Here is a 21,887-nt window from a genome sequence, read left to right as displayed (position 1 = left end):
ACAACCTATGACTGAGAGGATTGACCTTCAAATTTTTTTCTCGTAAGCTGTCTCCTACTTATGTGTTCAAACTTCACTGCAATCTGCAAGAGCTTCTTTTGAATGTAACTTGTAAGCTTGGAGATATTGACCACCGCTAAAACTTCTAATATTGCAGCAAAACACTTAAGAAGAGATTGGATTTGCCCATTCTTTCGGAGAAGTCTTCACTGGTCAGTTACACTGCTCACAATTGAATATACGCACCAGGCTTATGTAGGAGATATATATATATTCTAACACATCTAGCTGGAAATGCAATACTCCAAATTTGAGTAAGGACGAAGGTGGGTGCTTTAATCTGATGTAAAATACTTGCTTTGCCTTAATTGCAATTCACCTATATAATTTTATTGTCAATTGCCTTCCTTTCTGTCTCAAGCTGCATAAACACCATGCTCCTCATGTTACCAGTAAAAAGGGAGAAGGCTTCTTTTTTTTTTTTTTTTTTTTTGTGGGCAATTCTTTTAGATCATGGCTTGTTTTCACTCAGATGAACCTGTGATGTAACTGATGTTGCAAGTTTGGTAATTATTACAAGTTGTGAATCTTCTGCAGATGTCATCAGGGCTTTTCGTAACATCATAAAAGAGGTATAGCAAGGTTAGTAATCTGCATCAACCCCTTTGTTTCTGCTCAAACTCACTCTTATATTACTTGAGATAAATCCTCTTATGAAATAAACTCCTCTCTCTTTATCCTGAATAGTTGATTAATATGTCATTAATCAAGTTGCCTGCTCTTTCGATTTGATTATATGTGTCATTAATCAAATTGTCTGAGATCAGTACTACTTGTCCTCTGTCTAGATTTTAAGGCATTGCAGAACAGAAGTTTCAAAAGAAGTTTGCTTGGAAAGTTAACCACCAATCAACACGTAACAATAGTGTTGCTTAAACACAGACACAAGCAATTCTTGTGCTCCCAATTAGGCCAACAATTATTCTTCCAATTAATTGATTTATACCTTTCTTTTCTTCTTGAAGAATATGAAGAGTAGCATGGATCATGAATATTATTCTGCAAATGTTGCTCTTAAACAGAAGAATGCTGCAGGTCGAATCTGATAAGGAAGATTAATAAATCATTCTTTTGAAGCTGTATTTTGTTCCTCTACTAATGGCAGTTTCAGACAGCTTCAAATAGTCATAATGCTCTGCTTTCATGGAAAAAAAAGCAATGTACAAAAGCAATCTGCATGCTCTACATTACAAAGATTGTGCTTTGCTATGTCAACTAAATACTATTATTGTCTAACACTGCGTGCCAGCTCGGTTAACTCGTACATCTACTCAAGCGAGAAGTGAGATCAATGAACATGTCTTCTCTGCAGGGGATTGTCAAACGCCCCATTGGATGATCAAAACCAAACTCTTCCTCGGCTTGGCTTAGTAATTCTTGGAATGCAGACTCATTCAGGTAAGCAACGGGAATCACAAATCGTTTCTTTTCATTTTCTCCAACATAAACTGCTAAATAGCCTCTTGGAACATCTACAGAAGCTGAAATGGCAGCATTAGACGTCAATATGGAGCGCCTAAGAATTTGCTTAGCTTGAATAATACGAGGCAGACGAATAGCCATTGTTGTACAGGATGCTTCCTTGTATTAAATCAAACAAACAATGAATAGAAAGGTTTAAAGGATAAAGAAGGCTTTCTATAATGTTTGTGAATGAAGAACTGGTGCTGTGCTAATCAAGTTATGAGCTTATATACAGAAGAATCATCATTTTGTTGATGTGGTGAAGAGGCTTTTCTTCGGACATTAAAGACAGGACATGAGTCATGCATTATCACATGGTTTTGCCTCCCAAATAATGATCAAGAATTTAGAACCAAGAAGTGTAGCAGGGCCTACAACTTTCTTGAACATCTAACAAGGAGGACCCCTTTTGAACTTAAAGTATCAAGACTGAGGTTCAATGATTGCACACCAGAAGTTATTAGGCCACTGAAGCTTTTTGCCATCTAAATCTTACTGTCATCTCAAGGTAATCTACAAATCTGGTAAATGTTGAAGGATGAAAATCAGTACCAAATGGAATTTGGGCTTATTCATTTTTTGTCCTACTACAGTTAATATTAGTTTACTGTTGTTGCACAGTAAGCAATCGATCTACCTACTGAAAACTCTCCACTTGCTAAATCGATTCATTTCATACCAGCGGGGAAATAGAAGTTGAAATCATATCAAACAAGTAGATAGGACGTTACAGAGTTTAAATTCATTTCAGCGAGGGAGCATTGTTGAAGAATAGAGACTCCCATGTAGCCTGCAGTACAGAAGCACTCTGGTGAAGTACCAATTGTAACATCTCTGAAGCAAAAGCTGCTTGGAGTAGCTATGCAACATTACATCTAGAAAATTTGTGCTAACTGGAATTGAAAGAAAAGCAACTTCAACATTTTTGAATTTTTTCTGAATATAGGATGTGGCTGGGCTTGCTGTCACCTTATGGAAAGGAGGAATCTCAGTAATCCCCAGTTTCACGCTTCGACTTTGTTCATACTTGCTCTCTCTCAGTTCTTGAAAATCATTTAAACTATTTTTTTTTGGGTGTTCTCTTGAAATGTTAACTCATATACATGTTACCCACTTTTCTTTTGAGAGAAAGGAGATATTACCAATCTCCATCTGGTATGGACATGGCAAGGTTTTTAGTTTATTTTTTGAGAAAGACATGCTTGGTGAATTCCATTTTGCTATTTAATCCACCCAATATATTAACAAGCAGAATATACATTGATACCCAACTTTTTAATTGGTATATAAGCATTTTGCCTTAGTATGTAGAACCATCAACCAACATGATGTGCATCGCTCGTCTCCGCAGAACTGTGTGATGTTCATTGTGTTACTAGTTTATGTCAAGAATACATTGATACCCAAGTTGTGTAAGCAATTGGCTAAATATGTAGAACCATCAACAAACATGATATGCCTTACTTGTATCTGCTCAACCAGGTGCATAAAAGATAATTTTAAGAATGCACTATAACTTGACTTCTAGTTGAGCAATTTGGGAACATCAACCAACATTGAATGTGTTGCTTGTCGCTGCTGAAATATGTGATGCTCATTATCTTACTAGTATGCATCAATACTACTAGAATCACCAATGAACATAACATTAATTTCTTGTCTCTGTAGAACCATTTGTTGCTCAGAAACTTATTAGTTTACATCATAAGAACATCTTCATGTGTCGAACCTCCTTTGTCTGTCAGCAGCCATGACCAACTCTAAAGTTTGTGATCTTAGTGGATACTTGGTGAGCGCAATCAAACAACAGAAAATCATATTATTTTTTTATGTGGACCTCAATGTCAAATGTATTTTTTTACCGCCCTCTCGTGTCAAAAGATCTTTCACCACCTTCTCCTGTCTCCCTGTACTATATATATCTGCTGCCATTCAAACCAAATCCAACATAACAATACCTCGTCCACGAAGTGCAAGAATCAATCACAGTGAGCTTTAACCAGGAATAATGGGTATTCACGTGCCACGAATTTTTCATGCTAAGCAGATTATGAATCGAGTTCTTTCAAATTTAGGAGGTAAAGATGTACCAGAAGGCCACTTTGCTGTTTATGTAGGGGAAGCCAGTAGGAAGAGATATGTGATCCCATTATATTACCTTAACCATCCTTCATTTCGGTGCTTGCTACCCCAGGCTGAAAAAGAGTTTGGATTCAACCACCCTATGGGTGCTCTGACAATTCCATGCACGGAAGAAATTTTTATCAATCTCACCTGCAACTTAAGGTCCCCATAAGGAGGATAAACAAGCCGTGATTGCAAATTTGGAAGCTTATGTTTTAGCAGAATTGCTAGAATCTGGTAAATCCAATTTTGGGAAAAAGCAGAACTAGATTCTTTTTTTTTTTTTTGGGGGCACCCTCGGTGCATACTGTAAATACAATTTGTCATGGAACAGATTGACATCTTCACTTGGCATTTTTCCTTTTCTTCTTTTGGTATTTAATTAATAGCTACATGATAAAATGGCTTAAATCTGCAAAGCAGAAAATGTACGAATTCATACCATACGCTACTGTAATTGATCAACCACTTCAAAGTTAATGGATAATGAAATTTCCAACATGTAATCCATGAAGTAACAGGTTTCTTGCCGGAGAAGCCATGTTTTAATGGCATGTACGTTTAACACGCAAATTTGTCAATTCCTCCACCGCGTACAAGGTCTATATTGCTTCAGAAGTTTGTAGTTTTATGACTTTCTCCAATTACTGATCATTAAATTATGCCTCTTCTCCTAGCTGACAATGTTGCTTTGTAATATGTAGTGGCAAGTGAGAGATCAGATTAGGAATGTCTAATCCGTTAGCAGAAAATGAAAACTGGAAAGTTGGAGAGAGAAAAAGAAACTTTACCACCTCGTAAACTTCTGGAAATGTTATCACTGGAGCTTTTCCATTGTTCATGTGCGATACCACGGTCTCATTTACACAGTGCTGTGTCTGAAATGAATTCAAATGCTGAAAGGCATTAGCTACTTGGGCATGGCTTTGATGCGAGTCTATCATGTGATGATAAGGGATTTTGGATGTTCAAGTTTTTAGCATGTAGATTGGTTTCTTGACATGCAACAACAGCTAAAACTTGAATAAATCAACCTTAGGAGGCACACTGAATAAGCTCGTATTCCATTAGGTAGCTAGTAATTTTAACCCTTCATTGTTTCCAAAACTCGCAAGTTACTTGGAGATGAAAGTAGGGATTTAACTGCCAAAAAAAGCTTTACAGCTACAATGTCTGCTATGCAATCATTGAATGCTCACTCCCCAGTCTTGATATTTTTTAATTTCTGAAGTGGTCCTCTCTGTTTCTTGTTGAAGGAAGTGGTAGGCCCTGATAAGCTTCAACGAGTACATGGTTCTGCATTCTTGATAGGAAGGCATAACCATGTGATACCTCATCAGCTATTATCTCTAATGTCCACCAAAATGCCTCTTTAGTCTTCAACACTTACACAGCATCAAGATAAAAAAAAAAAACTTGTGATTCTTCTATATATACCCTTCCAACTTGTTTGTTAAACATAATCTATCAAACACTGATCGAAAACTTTTCTTTTTTCTCTTGCAAGTCTTCCTACCTTTCTTTTTTTTCAACCAAGCTATACGAGAAAGCATCCCAAGCAAAGTAATGGCCATCCGTCTGCCTCGTATTATTCAAGCTAAGCAAAGCCTTAGACCATCTTCCAAGGATGTTTCGAAGGGCTATATTGCAGTTTATGTTGGAGAAAGTGAAAAGAAGCGCTTTGTGATTCCCATAGCTTACCTGAATCAGCCTACATTCCAAGAATTGTTGAGTCAAGCTGAGGAAGAATTTGGCTTTGATCATCCAATGGGGGGTTTGACAATCCCTTGCAGAGAAGACAAGTTCATTGATCTGACCTCTTGCTTGAGTAAAAACATGAGTTAGCAGCACTGGCATGTAAATTTAGAGAACAGTAGTAGTTTTTTATATATATGAGATAGCAAGGCACAATTTTTGTGACGTAGAAAACAGATAAATTTTGTACAGTTTCCTTTCTTCCATCAAAGAAAGAAGAGGATTATGAATAGTGGCACATGCTTCGTTTGCATTCTCTCTCATTTTTTAAAAAATCCTTTGTGAGTATGCAATTTGACTGAGAAAGGAAGAAAGGAAATGCAGGCCATACTTCCAAACAGATGAAGATATAATTGATGAGGGAAATGAAGAACTAGAATTCTTTTCTCACTTGGACTATGAAGCTAATGATCTTCCCACAATCTTCCTGTCTTCCCTCTGATGCATCATCCATCCATCATGAAATTGAAAGTTAAAATCTAGAAGACAAGTTGATAAACCTATTTGGCAAATCTGTAGTGCTTCTTCCCCCCCCCCTCCCCCCCTTCCTTCCTGTCTTCCTGTCTTTTTACAAGTCTCTTACCGAAAACCTTGATGACTGTTTGATGTTATTCCCTTAATAAAATATGTTGTGCCTGTAAATACTAAATAGTCAGTGACTGGCTTTTTACTGACTCAAATGTCATTACTGTGATACCTACACAAAAAGCATGTACAACTGCAGGAGAGTCTTGTACAACTTGAATTTTATTTGGTTGATTTCAAATGCAGCCATGTTGGAGAGCCCTGGAGGCTGGCCTCGCCCCATGATACCAAAACAGGCAAACAACTTCAAGATTTTTAAAATTTTTTGTCAAGTTGTCATTTGGGCTTGCGACCATGTAATGGAGAAGAGGAAGGTTCAGGAATAAAATTCAGCCACTTCATTTGTGCTTGTGCTTACTCTTGCACACTTCGTGTCCTTTCTGACATTGTCTACTCTGTTTTTGTTCTTTTTTTTTTTTTTACCTCAAAATGTTCATTTACGCATCATTGAATTCCTTGGATGGGGCATCCAATTATGTCTTGCTGTTGAACTTTAGCTCTGCTAGACATTTATCTAAATCAAGATCATTTGAATCCAAGAAAGAAGTGGGAGAATCGCAAATTTGACCTTGCTCCAAAGTATCTGCACTAATCTCACCCAGTGGCTTCCTACTAAAAGGGTGTCCAAGTAGAGAAAGGGGCAGCTTGAATATCATCAATCCTCTTGTTTGTATACTGACTAGTCTCCCCCAAACCAATAGGATGGAGAAGCCAAGGCATGATCAACCAAAGAAGGTCCAACTCTAGACTTTAATTGTTTCCTACTCCAGACTCTTGCGCTGCTAGCTTCAGAGTTTCATCTTTAGAAAAATAAAACTGCAGGCACCCCTTTGCGTTTGGAAGTCTGTTTATCCGCAAGGGAGAAAGCACCAGAGAGTCACCAAGAAAGTCGGCAAAAGACCGGCTAAAGGGGCTGTGGCTGAAGGGTAGCCATGAATGCAAAAAGAAAACCTTATAATGCAAAAATTTAATAGGGAAGAAGAACTACCCTAAAATAATTAACTTCACCATTTTACGGCGAACTTTGAGTTGAAACAACAACAATGAAGATAGGGTGATCTGATTTCCAAAAGCCGAAAGACATCCTAAACTTTTGCTTGTTCATGCCCATTACATATTCTCCCAAGACATACATGTATAATAAGGGACGGTACAAAATTTAGTTAAATTGAGGTCCAAAGCTATCTCCAAAAGCCAAAATTGTAAAAGAGAAATGAAAATTAAACATCAGAACTTTCAGGTTCAATCCATGATAGATCAATATCCACATCGCCGATGTCTTAAATGTTCCATCAGAAAAGGAAACTAATAGTCATCCTTCAAGGCCTTTCTTTAGTCATATGGAATTTGAATGTATGCCGCGTCGCATACAAATGGAATGTCAGCATACATTCCAGCAAGGGCACACCTCATGGACTCTAAAACAGTAAACAGGTAAGCAAATGCAACAGCAGTCCAAAAGTGCATTCCAATCTTTCCCCAGTATACAGAAAGAGGCATCCAGCGGCTCACAGTGCCAATAACCTGCAGAGCTATCTCAAGAAGCATGCCCATCACCACATGGAATCTGAAGAAATGAGGCCACTCTTTTCTCCTAACAACTCCTAGATATGCAACGAAAAAATATGCCATCAGAAACCAACTTGGCAACCTCCCTATGGCTCCCAAAAAAGGGTATGTTAAAAACTCAAAATCCTCCAAGAAGGGATGTAGATGATATGCTGTCTCAGCATACATCCATGTTTCATGTAGAGGCATCAGATAAGGGAGGCATGCCAAAGTTCTCCACCACCACCTGGGCTTCTTGGTCATGGCAGGGTATCTATAGCTGTAAGGAACATCATCCTTTGCTGCCCTTGGAGGTCGAAAAAACTGGCGGCGCTTAGGTAACCTAGGTACAGCATGTGATAGCCCACCTAGTTCACCATTTAACAGTGGTGATGAAGCAAAAGAAAGACTGAGAATCTGAATTCCTGAAATGACCAATCAGAACAATATTTAAGAAAATGATTCATAGAGATGAAAACTGTAATAGACTTAAAAACATCTGAAACAGCTAAGATAAGGCAAAAATATTCCATAATTAAGGACGAAAGCAAAGAGGATGGCTGCCAAAACAAAAATTCAAGGGCTTCAAAATCATTTGAACAATTGGCCACCATATTTTCAGAATATCAATGGTAGTTTTCTGGAGAGACTCTGCACATGAAAAGCCCATTGTCCATATGTACCATTAAATTCTAACCTGATCTGTCTTATAATGCAATAACAACATACTATTTGTTATCTAATTGCTCCCTTCAGGTGGTCAACACCAAAGTGCACAAGCATGTAGACTCTGATCGCTGGTGTACTAAATTGTTTGGACATGGGCAAACAACAGTGAAGCAGAATTACTTGAGATGGCAATGACTTTAATCGCATCTAGTTCTACTTCCACTTCAATCCAGTAAAGTTGATAGGTAGTAAGAAAAACTTTTCCCCCACAGTTCAATTCATAAAGACGGCAAGACTATATCTTGTTTGAAAAATATGAACTCAAATCTATACAGAAACTTAAGAGGGCCATCCAGCTACAGAGGCCCTTTAAGATATATGAGAAAAGGACAACTAAGAAAAATTACATAACTGAGAAATAAACATTTCCTTTACCTAAACATCAGTAACACCAAGCACAGGAGCCACCTGGTTTTATATCAAAATAAATAGGATAGAGATAACACTCTACGTATATGTTTATAAGCGACAAGGCTGGATAATAAATAACCCTCAAAAGATAGACAGACACACCTTTCAAGCAGGATATACGGTTGTGATGCGGGGCCCAAGAACTTCCAGCACTCGCTAATACAACGCTGGGAGACAAACAAGGTATGCCTGAAGATGCTAACCTATAAGACTTCAGATTACATGCCATGTAAGGCATAGAAGCATCTCCAGAGTTCAAACGGCATCCATGTAAAATCATATTCAGTTACCTTGTAAAGGTCTACAATCAAGAAAGTGAAAACATTTCACACACTTCAATATGACAGAAAAAATGAAAATTAAATTCAAAATCAGAAAAATAGAAGCAAAGTGGAAGACTTTTCTTTTCTCATGATATTACTACAGTAACAAGAAATTGACGCACATAAACCTCCAAGTAAACCCATAAAAGAAGACTGCTTAATAAATCACAGAAGACTACTCAGAAAATTCAGCACTTTGGACTGAAACGTCACTAGAAGGGAAGAACAGATAATTGTGCGTGTGCACCACATGTAGATCCTAAGTAGATGCCTTCACAAACTCTTAATAGATATTACAACAACTTAAAACTTTGAAGCAGTATCGAAAACTCATCCACCTTTCAATACCTTCTACTGACGATTCACTTCGTCACTTTTCACAATAGTGATTACCAGAGCCTTTCAAAACATTAAGGAAAAGTGGGTGCATATCCATCTAGTTTTGAAGATTGTACTTGAAAATTTACTACATTCCAATAATTCATTGCAAGCATTTTTATTCATATCAACAGCATTTTTATTCATATCAACCGTGATTACCAAAGGTCCAAAACCCAATGGCTAAATCAATGAGCTATGCAGCTGAGCCTCAAACAAATCTTCCACGGGCTGGGTCTAATACGTAAATTGGGCAAGCAATATCCTCATCTAATGCATTTTCAGGCTTCCCAAATGACTTTCTGTTTAAGCATTTTATGTCTGCATTTCCAGAGAAATCACAGAATAATCTCAAAATGAAGTAAACAAAAAAACCATTTTTGCTTGAATTTCCCCGAATATGATAATCCCAAAACCACAAATATGAATTACCAGTCCTGATCCTATCTTTCCATACTAATTACAATGCAAAAGAACAGAAGCACAATATTTCGTAAAAAACAAACAGCCAAAATTTTCATACATTTAACAAGAATGTACAATCTTTGCCAATTTCTGCAAATATAATACAATATTTAACCCCCCAAAAAAAAATCCCCGTAAAACTCAAAACCCATTAGTCAAAATCCAAGACCCAGTAAAGAACAGGTCCAAAAATCCCAAAATACAGGTTATAAAAAAAAATTGGCACACTTGTCTGCTATTAGAAACCCTGTATATACCTGTAAGATTATAGTGGTATACAGAAATTCACACACTACCACACGAACACACACAGTAAGAAAGATAAATCGAAACAGAAATTTTACCTAAATGGAGAAAGAGCGTGGATTCATGGGAGTTGGGAGTGGGGAGAGTGGAGTGAAAAGGAGCCGATGGCGAGCTGAAAAACACAGGGTTTATGACTTTATCCAACCTCTTTCACTCTTCCGCTCAGCTTATTGTAGCTTTGGAAAATTAAGATCGGAAAATTGAAAAAAAAATTTAATTTAAAAAGTACCCCTTGAAGACTTGTTATTTCCTTGTTTTGCCCCACTGCTAAGTGCTACTACCACTTGCAAGTTGCAAGTCACGACCCCTCTCTCTCTCTCTCTCTCTCTCTCTCTTGGCTTTTTTAAAAAAATTTAAAAATTTTTTTATTCGAAATACACTATTAAGTTGACATTTCTTCCCTATCACTTTTGACGTGTTAGATGTTTTTAGCCAGAGGATGAATAAGTTGAACGAAATATTAATTTGAGTTGAAATTTTTGTTTGAGAAGATTAAATTAGAATGTTGAAAAACGAAAAATGAAAAATTCTTTTTGTCAATAAGTTAGACTGTATGACTATAGTTAAAATAAAAAATTGGCATTTAGATTTTGTTTGCTTTTTTTTAAAAAAAAAAAAAATCATAGTGTAACACTTTCTGATATATAATGTACCATTTTAACATAAAAAAAGATGATTAGAAAATAAAAAAGTGGTGAATAAACTTGTTTAGAGAATATTTTTCTAATAGAGTAATTACTCAAGAAAATCTCTTCCTATAAGTCATTATTTTAGCTTCATATCATTTATTTCTTTGTTATGTTTTACGGAAATTACGAAAAATATAGACTTAATCTGGAAAGTTTTCATTATTAATTAATTAAATAAAAGTGGGTATGTTGCACGGCACCACTGTGGTTGGAAAAATAAGCCCAAGCGTAGCAATCCACACAATGACCCAACCCTTCCAATAGATTCATAATTTCAGACATCATCTTGCCCAGTTGGGTAATGGTAGTTGTACGTTGGGCTGCTTGTGAGATGTGACCCACTGCATATTTTGGGTCACTTGGGTATGAAGTGAAGACCAATTGGGTATCCACAACTTTGTCAACTTTCCGTACAATTTGAGTTAGTCCCTTTTTTTTTTTTTTTTTGTGACTTGTAGTTTTAGTTTCATTCTTTATTTTCAAATGTTTGCATTTTTAATGCTTTAAGCATTACAACATCTTCGTTCTTAACCTTTAAGGATCAACTTTTTTGGAGACTATCGCTTGGAGATAACACTTGAAACAAGGAAATAAATATGTAAAAATGAAAATAAAGGGACTAGGAAAAACTCCAAAAGAAAGGCAAGGAATAAAACAACGGAAAAAAGTTATTTTCTTTTTAAAGTGAGAGTACAAGTAACCCACAATGGTGGGATCAATACAAATTGATTACAGCCAACAATTAAGGTTTGCGTTTGATAAAACTGAAGTTTGAATATATTAAATTAATGAGTTGTTAATTATTAAATTAATACATTTGAGTGCATATTATATTAAGTGATAAGTGAATAGTTTATCATTTATTCTTTGAAGCAAATTTTACTTAAAAATTCAGTGTCACTTAATTAATTTAGATATTCAATTTTTAGTTATCAAATGCATCTGAACATATTTAGATCTGAACCAATTAAATTTAAATGCTGATTAGGTTATTAAATAGGGCCAATGTGATTAACAAAACAAGAATACAAACTAATGCATAAATAGTGAGATGATAACTAACATAAAGTTAGATAAAAATTTACATTTAATGAAACTTGAATCCAAGACTTTTAATTGATCACAACCTAAAACTTTTGGTTCCTGAAATTCAAAAAGAATAAAATAAGTTAGACAATTTAATTGAGAGAAATTTAAACATGGAGTTCTAACTTATACTTTTTCTTTCTTAAACTCTCAAGCGAGATCTAACTCATTAGAGACTGAAATTCTTACCTCATGTAAACTTTTTTATTAATCAATGCAGTAATTGCATAATGTGGAATATACTGTAAAATGGCCCTCCAGCTTCTTGGCTAGAATTGTTCCAATTCAAGTTTCACTGCTTCATATGTTGTAGTCCCATACTTAGAGATCCTAGGTCCAAATATCTCTGTTTGTGCTGTTAACTAATTATAATTGTTTGTATTGATCCTACCATTGTAGGTTGTTATGATTTTGTAGTAAAAAGTACATAAATAAAAAATTTCACTGCTTTATTAGTCCTAGCTGATATATGCTCCAATTATCGTAAGATCGTCGTGAACTTTTCATGTTTGCTGTCTGCCAAATTTGAGAAAGAATTTGTGGTTGGCCCATTGAAGCCACTGGCAGAGCCAAGATTTGGATCTTAGGGGTAAAGGTCGCAGATGAGTCGAGCAGCTCATTCAAGCTTGAGCTTAACCGAGCTCGAGCTACTTAGAGTCTGGCTATTGAGTTGAACTCGAGCATTTAGGTATTCTATTCGAAAACTGGTCAAATTTTTGAGATTCATATAGAGCTTGAGTTTGAGCTTGAATTCAGGTAATGCATTTTGTTTGGATTGCTTTATATTTTCCCAATTTTATTTGCTTACATCATCTTTACAATTTCCAATATACCTTTTTATCTTACATACATCACATCACAAAAAGTGCTACAGTAAAAATATCCCAAATAATCCCAAATAACTTACAATCCAAACAGACCATAATATTTGAATTCAACCTAGCCCGTTGCCACCTTATTTAGGGGCAAGATATGTTAAAAAAAAGTGTCTAATTGAAATTACAGTCACTTAATAAAAATGTTAGTAGAAAGCAAAGCGTATAAAAAATGAGGCAAGCTAATTCTATGCAATGGGTTAGGTTAACGGCGGCCTTAGTACTTATTAAGAGAGACATAAAGTGTTGATTTTTGTAAAAGTAAAATTAGTTTGAGAAAGAGGATAATAAGTATTAATGTGTGCAATGATATAATAAATAAGTGTTAATGTGTGTATTGATATAGTAAATCAAGTGTAATATATGTGTACCAACGAGTGCCCACTAGGAATCAGATAGAAAAATTCTTACATGGATTTAGCTAACGGATGTCCATGAGACAATCATTAAGAGGATTTCAAATGTTAATTTTTTGTCAGAAGTGAAATTAATTTGGAAAAGCATTTAAATGTAGAGGCACACTAAATGTGAGTTTGTATATTTATGTGGTAAACTATGTATAAATTAGGTGTATTGAAGAGCGTTCGGGGGTCAGAAAAATCCATGGTATATATGTGTTTAAATTTGTAAATCATTGTAATTTAGACCTTGGCCACTATTATTGTACTATCACTGTATAATTCCAAAGTTTATGAGGGAACTTTATCCAAAACAAAAGTTTTGGATGGGGGTGGCAAAATTTAAACTAGGAGAAGTCCTTTACTGAAATTCTTATTACATCAAAACAACTTTGAAATTATTGGGGCCGCGAGACAGGTGATTCCGCCCTGATTGAAACACCGATCAATTGCACGCAATACTTAGAGATGTGTCACGATCAGTTTCATCGTAAGATATATATTTGTCAAGGAGCAAACTTTGATGCTGAAGGGGCCAAAAAAAGAAAAAAAAAACCTTCAAATCAATTGCCTATATGGGGGAATTTAATTAGCTATCCTCACAGTTTTCAGTTTCCCACAAAATAGAAGTTCCCAATTTCTACTTGACTTGTAGTTTGGGTATAAACATACAAATTAGAATGGGAATCATTTGATTACCAAATAAAAAGAAAGAAAGAAAGAAAGAAAGAAATCATATATATATATATATATATTAAAGTCGTATTTTCATCCTTATCCCTTTATTTTTTCTCTTTTCTATGTGACTTAACGACATAGAAAGTAGTTTCAACGTGCTCTATAAAATAACCTACGCTCTTCCATCTCTCTCTTCTTTTGCCTTTGTTCATTTATTCCATGATTTCTTGGTGTTTTTTCTTAACAAATTCTGTATGGAGTTATTTCTCTCCTTTCATATACATGTAATCAATTATAAATATCTATCTAAATTTAATTTCAAATATAAAATCGTCCTTGTCATCCAAGTTCTATAAAATCATCCTTATCATTCTATCCTATATTTGCTCTCTCTCTTCTTTTGCCTTTGTTTGTTTATTCCATGATTTTCATTTTTTTTAACAAATTCTATATGGTGCTTATCTCTCTCCTTTCATAAGCATGTAATCAATTATCAATATCTATCATGTAATCAATTATCAATATCTATCTAACTTTAATTTCAAATATAAAATCGTCCATCATGATTGGTGGAAGTAACAACCAATACCAACCTGAAGTATCGTCTTCCCAGATCCCAAGTACAACAGATTGTAGACACCAAAAATTTTGCCAATTCATTCATTTTTATTTTATTTTATTTATTTTTGTAATTTTGTTGTCTTTTAGAAAAAAAAGAAAAAAATGAAATGAAAAAGTTATTTAAACAAAAACATTTTTTGTTTTCTTGGTTTTGTAGGAAAAAACTGAAAAGAAAAGAAGAAGAAAAATCAATCAAAAATCAGGTTTTGTTAAAAAAAAAAAAACGTGGTTCCTCATTCCTTCACCTGCTTCGTACAAGAATGAAGCTTGGTACAGGTACAAAATTGTAGTTGGCTATTTGGAGCGATTTTACCTCGTTTTTTGGTTTTTGTTTTCTTTACTCTAAGCCTCCCCAGTACAAGGCCAACTCATATCAGTAGGAATCATCAAGATTTGTCTGGAATCCAAGCTATCAAATAACTCCAAATCAGTCATTAAAAGCCAACCCATCTCCACCATTGCTCTTAGGGTTTTGGGGGGGGGGGGTTGTTCCATATAAATGCATAGAAATGGAGCCATTCGGGTAAGAAAGAAAGGGGAGGCGATGGAAAAAGAGAAAAGAGAAGAAGAGAGAGAGAGAGAGAGAGAGAGAGAGAGCAAGAAAAAAGTGGAGAAATTTTTTTGTGAAAACCTTAAGTCAGGGTTGAACATCCAGCTTCCTTCTTGAGCAAAATCCAACCTCAATCTCAGTCATCTCAGCGTTTTTTTCCCAATATGCACTATCTACGTTTGTAGAAGTGCAACTTTCGTTCAAAAAACTTCCAGAAAAAACCCCTCCAAGTGCGTGAAATTCGAGCTCGAATCTGCTGCTTTATCAACCAGTGAACATCCTACAACAAAACTTCAGCCATCAAATTCCAACCTTGAAGCTAATTTTTCTTGGATTCCCCACGTTTATTTGGTGTCTTCAAACATAAAAGGTAAGCTTAAATCTGCAACAAATTTGCCCAATTTTGTTCTTAGCCTTGTCTTTCCTTCTGTTGTGTCTTCTGTGAACTGTTGATTTGAGATTTCTACCATGTTTGCATGAGATTCAATATGATGTTCAAGTGATGAGATTTCGTTGAGTTCCCAGGCTGCACAATCTTGTTTTGGTCCAAATTTTGATGTTGTCTGTGGCAATTTGCATTTTAATGAAATAAGAAAGGTTGTAGAGAAAGCTTCGAAAAGACGTATGTAGCTCACTGGGAGGAATGACAGAATTGAAACAAGGAAAATATCTAGGACTGCCTATGGTGATCTCTAGGACAAAGGACTAGATCTTTGGTTTCATTAAGGAAAACATTAAGAGAAAGCTGCAGGATTGGAGGAATAAGTTGCTGAGCACTGCAGGCAAGGAAGTGATGCTCAAGGCAGTCTCTATGGCAATGCCTACCTATGCCATGTCTGTCTTCAAACTGCCAAGGAAGCTCTGTAAAGACATTAGCTCACTGATAGCCAATTACTGGTGGGGAGAAACAAATGGTAAAAACAAAATGCACTGGTTATCTTGGAAGAAAATGTCAATGAAGAGGAATGCAGGAGGTCTGGGATTTAAGGGCGTTGAAGCTTACAATAAAGCATTGCTAGGCAAGCAGATTTGGAAAATACTCACTAAACCAAACCTCTTGTTAAGCAAAGCGCTGAGAGCAAGATACTTCCCTAAAGACTCAATCCTAACATGCAAGACTCACAAAAATGCTTCCTGGATATGGCAAGGATTACTAGGAGCCAGAAGCTTGATGGATAAAGGGTTGATCAGAAGGATTGGCAATGGGAGAAGTACAAGCATCTGGGACCATAGATGGATTCCTGGATCTAGTTCAGGTAAGCCAACCTCCACTAGACCACTAAGCAAGGACTTGAAGATGGTGCATGAGTTAATCAGTCATCATAGATGGAATAGAAACACCATCTTTAAGTCTTTCAATCTAAGTGATGCTGAGAAGATCTTAAACATTCCCTAAGTCTGATGGGGAGGGAGGACAGCTACTATTGGCAACACAATGCAGGAGGGATATACACGGTCAGCTCAGGATATAAACTTTTAATGAAGAAGAGTACAAATGCTGAGAAGGAAAAATCAGAAGCAGCTGGTCCAAGTATCACAGATAGTAGTCAACAAGTTCGTCAAATGTGGAACACCCTATGGAAGCTCAACATCAAGCATAAAATAAAGTCTTCATTTGGAAATGCTTAACAGGTGCACTACCAGTGAGAGCAGCAATATACAGGAAGACAAGATTGGGAGATCTAGTGTGTAGAATCTGTGGGGAAGAGCAGGAAACAGTGGAACATTTACTGTTAAACTGTCAACACACGCAGGAGATATGGAAGGCAGCACCAATACAATGGGATGGTGCGGTAGACCAACAAGGAGACTTCAAACATTGGTGGATTAGGATCTCAGAGGCAAGGAAAAGGCCAAGGGAGATGGAGTATATTGGACTGACTGCGAACATCTTATGGCAAGTGTGGAAAGAAAGGAATAAGAAGGAATTTGAAAACATAAGCAGCTGCTTACCAGCTAGGACAATTGGGAAAGCTCAAAAGGAATGGCTGGAGCAAGAGGAAATCATGAACACTAAACCTAGTCTGAGCACAGGAGAAACAACTTCCAACCAAGAAGAACATCATCAGGGTCATGCAGAAGAGGGTACCATCATTTTAGACATGGCTACAATAAGTCAGTACGGTCAAGTCTCACTAGGGATTGGAGTTATAGCTAGAATGCATCCAAACATCAGGATTGCGGAATGGGCGCTTAAAGAGAGAAGCCTGGGAGATAGAGTCATAAATGAAGCAGTGGCCATCAAGCTGGTTTTGTGCAAAGCTCTAGAGCTGAATTGGAGTAGGATCACGATTCACTACCACAACCAGGAACTTTTGAGACAGATAAAGTACAAGAGCCCGCCCAACAGTAGTTTAGCTACCTTGATAGATGACATACTAAACTTGTAGAAGATGTTTCGCATGTGCTTGTTTTGCTTGGTTAATGAAGAGAGAATAGAAAGAAGTAAAAAATTAAGTTCCCATGCCTTAGGCATTCTTGTGGATGAGGAATGGAATTTCCTCAGTGCTACTAAGCATTAGATGTACAGTCTTTTCGAGCCTTTGCTCGCACTTGTATTTTTCTCGTTACAATGAATGAAATGATTCTAACATTTCGACAAAAAAAAAGTAGAGAAAGCTTTGAACCAGGCTGCATAGAAATTTTAAAAATTGTGACTTAACCTCTCAATTTCTACATAATTACATTGTGGCCCAAAATCTGAAAAAATAAATTAATTTTGCCCCTTTAAAGTTTTAATCCTTTTTTGCATATTTTAAGAGGGTTTTTATCTTTGGATTTTTAGGATATAATTAAGGCTTAATAATTTTTGGTGGATTTATTACCTTGATGGGTTTTAGTAAAATAGGTTAGGTTGGGTTAAGGGTTATTTTTGTGTGGGTTTTAGTTAAAGATTGGGGTGTATTTTGGTTGGGTTTGACATGGGCCTGAAAAGATAGAGCCCATGCATTTCGATTGGGTTGGACTGGTGAAAAATGGTAGGCCGGCCCACTCTTTTTCTTAGGTCTTTTCGTTGGGCCAAATGGCCTTGGCCCATGAAAATAGTGAAAAGGGCCCAAGAGGCCTTTGTATCTTACATGACATGGACAAAAATTGCATTTCAGTTCCTAAACTTCAGAGTATTTTTATTGTAGCCCAAAAATGTTAGATTTATTTCAATTAGATCCCTAATTTAATTGCAATTTGTTCACTAAACTTTATTTTTGTTTAATTTCAATTCCTAATCTTTGTAATAATTATAATATGACCCCAAATACCCCAAAAACTTTCTTAATTTTTGCAATTAGGTTCCTAATAACTTTAATTTCTTAAATATAAGTTGTTTATCTTCTTTAATTGTTAATTATATTCATTTAAATGCTTTAATTGGTAAATTTCATGGTTATTTCCACTTCTTTATAATTTATTTGTTTATTAAATTGGTGCCTTGACCATTTTGTTGATTTTGGAGTATAAATAGAGCAAATCCAACCTCATTTAACCACTACTTCAAGGGAGGTACCTTCTTTTATTGTTTTAACTCCTCTTATGTGCTCCTATGTGTTTTTGTATGTGTAATTACATATTTTGAGTGCTTTTTCTCTTAATTACTCATTTTATTCATTTTAAGTTCATTTTATTTAATTTTGATGATTATTTGAGAGGCATTTAAATGACAATTGTAATAGATAGATGCTCAAGACATGTATTTAGCTAAGTTATGTAATAGATAGATTTTAATTTTGTCAAAAATGTAATTAGTTAGATAAATGTAATAGTTAGGTTATTATTTTTTTAAATTCCCCCCTTAGATTGTAGTTAGGACTCCAAATGTAATAGTCAGATTTTTATGCACGCTTCTTTGGTTGTGTGCTTGCATACTTGTGTGTTTATGTGTTTATTCGCTTTCTTTAGGGTTTTACATATAGATATCATGCCTACGTGTTATGTGTTCTATGTGCTTTATGTGTTTATTGTTTTAATTATATTTTATATGATTTATTTGTTTATAATAAATGCATGACATCACCACACTAGTCCAATGCTAGCTGTGGCATTTCTCCCCGCTTTCTCACTAGTCTAATACTAGTGAGAACTTATAGAAATGGGTTAATCCAATGCTAGACTCTTTAGACCGTTTTCACGCTAGATTAATGTCTTGTGTGACATTTATCGTATTTCATACATGTCTTCCATTGTTAGGATATTTTCTAATCTTCCATGATATTTCCTCTATATAATATCTCCCTTACCCCTATGTGCGTGACATTTAGACTTGCATTTCATTTAGGAAGTAAGAAGTAGACTAGTCCATTTGCTTGACTAGGTTAGGAGAGTCACCCTTCAAAAAAAAATGAACGAGTGTAGTTTCTTAGTTTTAGCACGCTCTCATCCCATCTATAAAAAGAAAAATTGAGTTACGAATCTTAGTCTCCCATACCTGTTATGTTGCATTCCCCTTTTCTAGGTCATACATATTTATCTATACATTATAATTTTCTTTTTTCGAGTCTCATCCTTTGCATTCTTCGTGATCTCTCTAAAGAATTGTTTTGGATTTCACAATTAATATGGCTAACACCAATTAAATTTTGAAGAGACATCTTGCCCCTTTCGATACTCCCTAGTTCTAAATTTGCATCCATATAGAAATATCCTAACGTGATAAGTTTTTATAGGTTAGACTAGGAAAATTTTCAACTAAATCTCACAACTAACCTTGGTTAGATTGAAAGGGTGTATTAGATCAATCTTTGCCTTCTCTTTCTTCAACCATGACACCCGAACCATTTTTTCTTGTTTTCAAAGATCTGGAATCGTCTAAAAAGGGGTTTTATTATTTTTATTTATTTATTTAAAAATATATTTTAGGTGACTTGGTACACCTAAACTCAATACTAAGTGACAACTCCTAGTTTTTCCTAAAAACCCTTTTTAGATTATTTTGGGCTAAAATCGTTGCGTATTTTAAGTCCCATTTTAGGCCATTTTCCTTTTATTCCTTTTTCTTTATTTTTTTAATAAAAAAATTCATTTTTTCAAAATCAATAAATACATTGTTAACACACCTAAAATTTTATTTTTCAAAAAAATGGGGCGCAACACAAATGATTCTAATCAACAACATTTCAATACACTTTCTATGAATCATTCATCAGAGGGTTCAACAAAAACAATAGAGGATTGGAATCCTCATAAAAAGATTTGCATGAGGAGGTAGATTCAATGTACTATTTTTCTCTCTTAAATTATAATCTTTATGTATTGTCTTGCACAACTTTGAATGTGACAAATCATTTATTTTTTATAATTAATTATCGTACTTTGCTATAATGCAGTGACAATGCAAAATCAATAAATGCTGATTTGCATGTCAAAATGGAGGAGAATGTTCAAACAGAAGAAAAACAAAAAACAAGTTTCTGAAGGGTAGAATATTTTTTGATACTATTTACTGCACTTTTGGCTATTTTCAAGTTTTTAAATGTTTTGGTATTGTCAAATGTTATTTTTTTATTTTTGAATTTTTATTCACTGAATTAGATATTCAAATTTATATTATAAAACTACTTTGAATAACAATGCTTACATAGTAATATACTGAAGAAAGGTTATAATAGATTATACATTAAATTTGTATTTTATATCGATATTTTTATAAAATTGACTAAATAGTTTATTATTTTTCAATGATTCCTGTTCAATGAACGGGTACAAAATTAGTTGACAAAGAAAAGAGAATGGGAATCACGTTTGTCTCAATACCAAAGAAAATGGGAATCACGTTCGTCTCAACACGTATGCAGAGTTCAGCATAGGAAACATCATTAATCTTCTACAAAAGTTTGGTATGTTTCGCATTCTTGAACAAAAATCGAGTTTCAGATGGTTAGCCAAAAATAATAATCATTTTTCAGACGGTAGCTTGTATTAAAGCCAACTCTTTTTTCTCTAGTGAACTAGGGGGAAAGTCTGCGCTAAGCGTGTGAGTTTTAACCTATGTGATAAAATATTTATTCAAATAAATTTATAAAAAGGCTAGTAGAATTAGAACTGCATAGCAATTGGTTTAATTGAATCAGTTGAAGTGCATGAATTTATAAGTAAATTGGCCAAATCAACAAATTTATAAGCAAAAAAAAAAAAAAAAAGGATTGTAGTAGATAATCACACTATACCATAATAACAATAGCAAAAATATCATTTACCTTTGTTACTATACCATTATAACACAATTATAGCCATATCCAATCAACAATTGACATGTATAAACTATAAGGTCAGATACCTTGGTTATGAAATTATAGTCAATAGTTAATCTTTAGTCGCAGTTTAATCACCTGCAGTCACGGCCATCATATTTTGGAAATATAGTTAGAAAATGCAAAAAGGTTCCTATGGATATTCATATGTATATACCATGTATTTCATAATGAAATTTTCATATTCACACAATAGCTATTGAGAAAATATTGCAGCAGAAAACTCACAGTTTTTATTGTATCAACTAGACATCCAAAACTCCAGAAAGTGAGAAAGTAAATGAGCATACCTGTCTAAACACCCATAACAAAAGATTGAGCACATGCACTTGAAACAACATTCTTTACTATTAAAAGCCTCCATTATTGCCAAGTTGAAGAGCACTATAATTATAATTGTAACGGATTGGAAATATGAATCAAAACCAATCATGTTCATTATTAAGTGCTTCCTGAACCAATCATCTTTAGCATTAAGACCCTCTATTATTGTAGCCATAAAAGCTACTCAACAATTATAAAAGAAGATGAAGAGCATTGCAATTACACTTGTAAGTGATTTAAACACCACTTAAAAGCTTGACAATCACATGGAATATA

At 35.0% G+C, this 21,887-nt stretch overlaps 3 protein-coding genes across 3 annotated transcripts; 1 reads left to right on the top strand and 2 right to left on the bottom strand.

Moving 5' to 3' along the window:
* Positions 1-1,101: 1,101 nt before the first annotated feature.
* LOC113703373 (auxin-responsive protein SAUR22-like) lies at positions 1,102-1,721 on the bottom strand. The gene has a single exon (XM_027224712.2). The coding sequence runs from the start codon at positions 1,621-1,623 to the stop codon at positions 1,315-1,317; it is 309 nt and encodes a 102-aa protein (XP_027080513.1). The 5' UTR covers positions 1,624-1,721; the 3' UTR covers positions 1,102-1,314.
* A 3,391-nt stretch (positions 1,722-5,112) lies between these two features.
* LOC113704157 (auxin-induced protein 15A-like) lies at positions 5,113-5,659 on the top strand. Its single transcript, XM_027225870.2, has one exon. The coding sequence runs from the start codon at positions 5,215-5,217 to the stop codon at positions 5,491-5,493; it is 279 nt and encodes a 92-aa protein (XP_027081671.1). The 5' UTR covers positions 5,113-5,214; the 3' UTR covers positions 5,494-5,659.
* A 1,358-nt stretch (positions 5,660-7,017) lies between these two features.
* On the bottom strand, positions 7,018-10,345 carry LOC113704156 (protein TIC 20-I, chloroplastic-like). The gene is made up of 3 exons (XM_027225869.2): positions 10,187-10,345; positions 8,779-8,977; positions 7,018-7,961 (listed from the first exon to the last, which is right to left on the bottom strand). Exons 2-3 carry the CDS (start codon positions 8,954-8,956, stop codon positions 7,321-7,323), a joined length of 819 nt encoding a protein of 272 aa, XP_027081670.1. The 5' UTR covers positions 8,957-8,977; positions 10,187-10,345; the 3' UTR covers positions 7,018-7,320.
* Positions 10,346-21,887: the final 11,542 nt, after the last annotated feature.

The sequence above is a fragment of the Coffea arabica genome, chromosome 8e, assembly GCF_036785885.1.
Source record: "Coffea arabica cultivar ET-39 chromosome 8e, Coffea Arabica ET-39 HiFi, whole genome shotgun sequence".
NCBI classification, from domain to species: Eukaryota; Viridiplantae; Streptophyta; class Magnoliopsida; order Gentianales; family Rubiaceae; genus Coffea; species Coffea arabica.
Note: the sequence above shows the minus strand (reverse complement) of the source record. Positions and strands in the feature narration are given on the sequence as shown.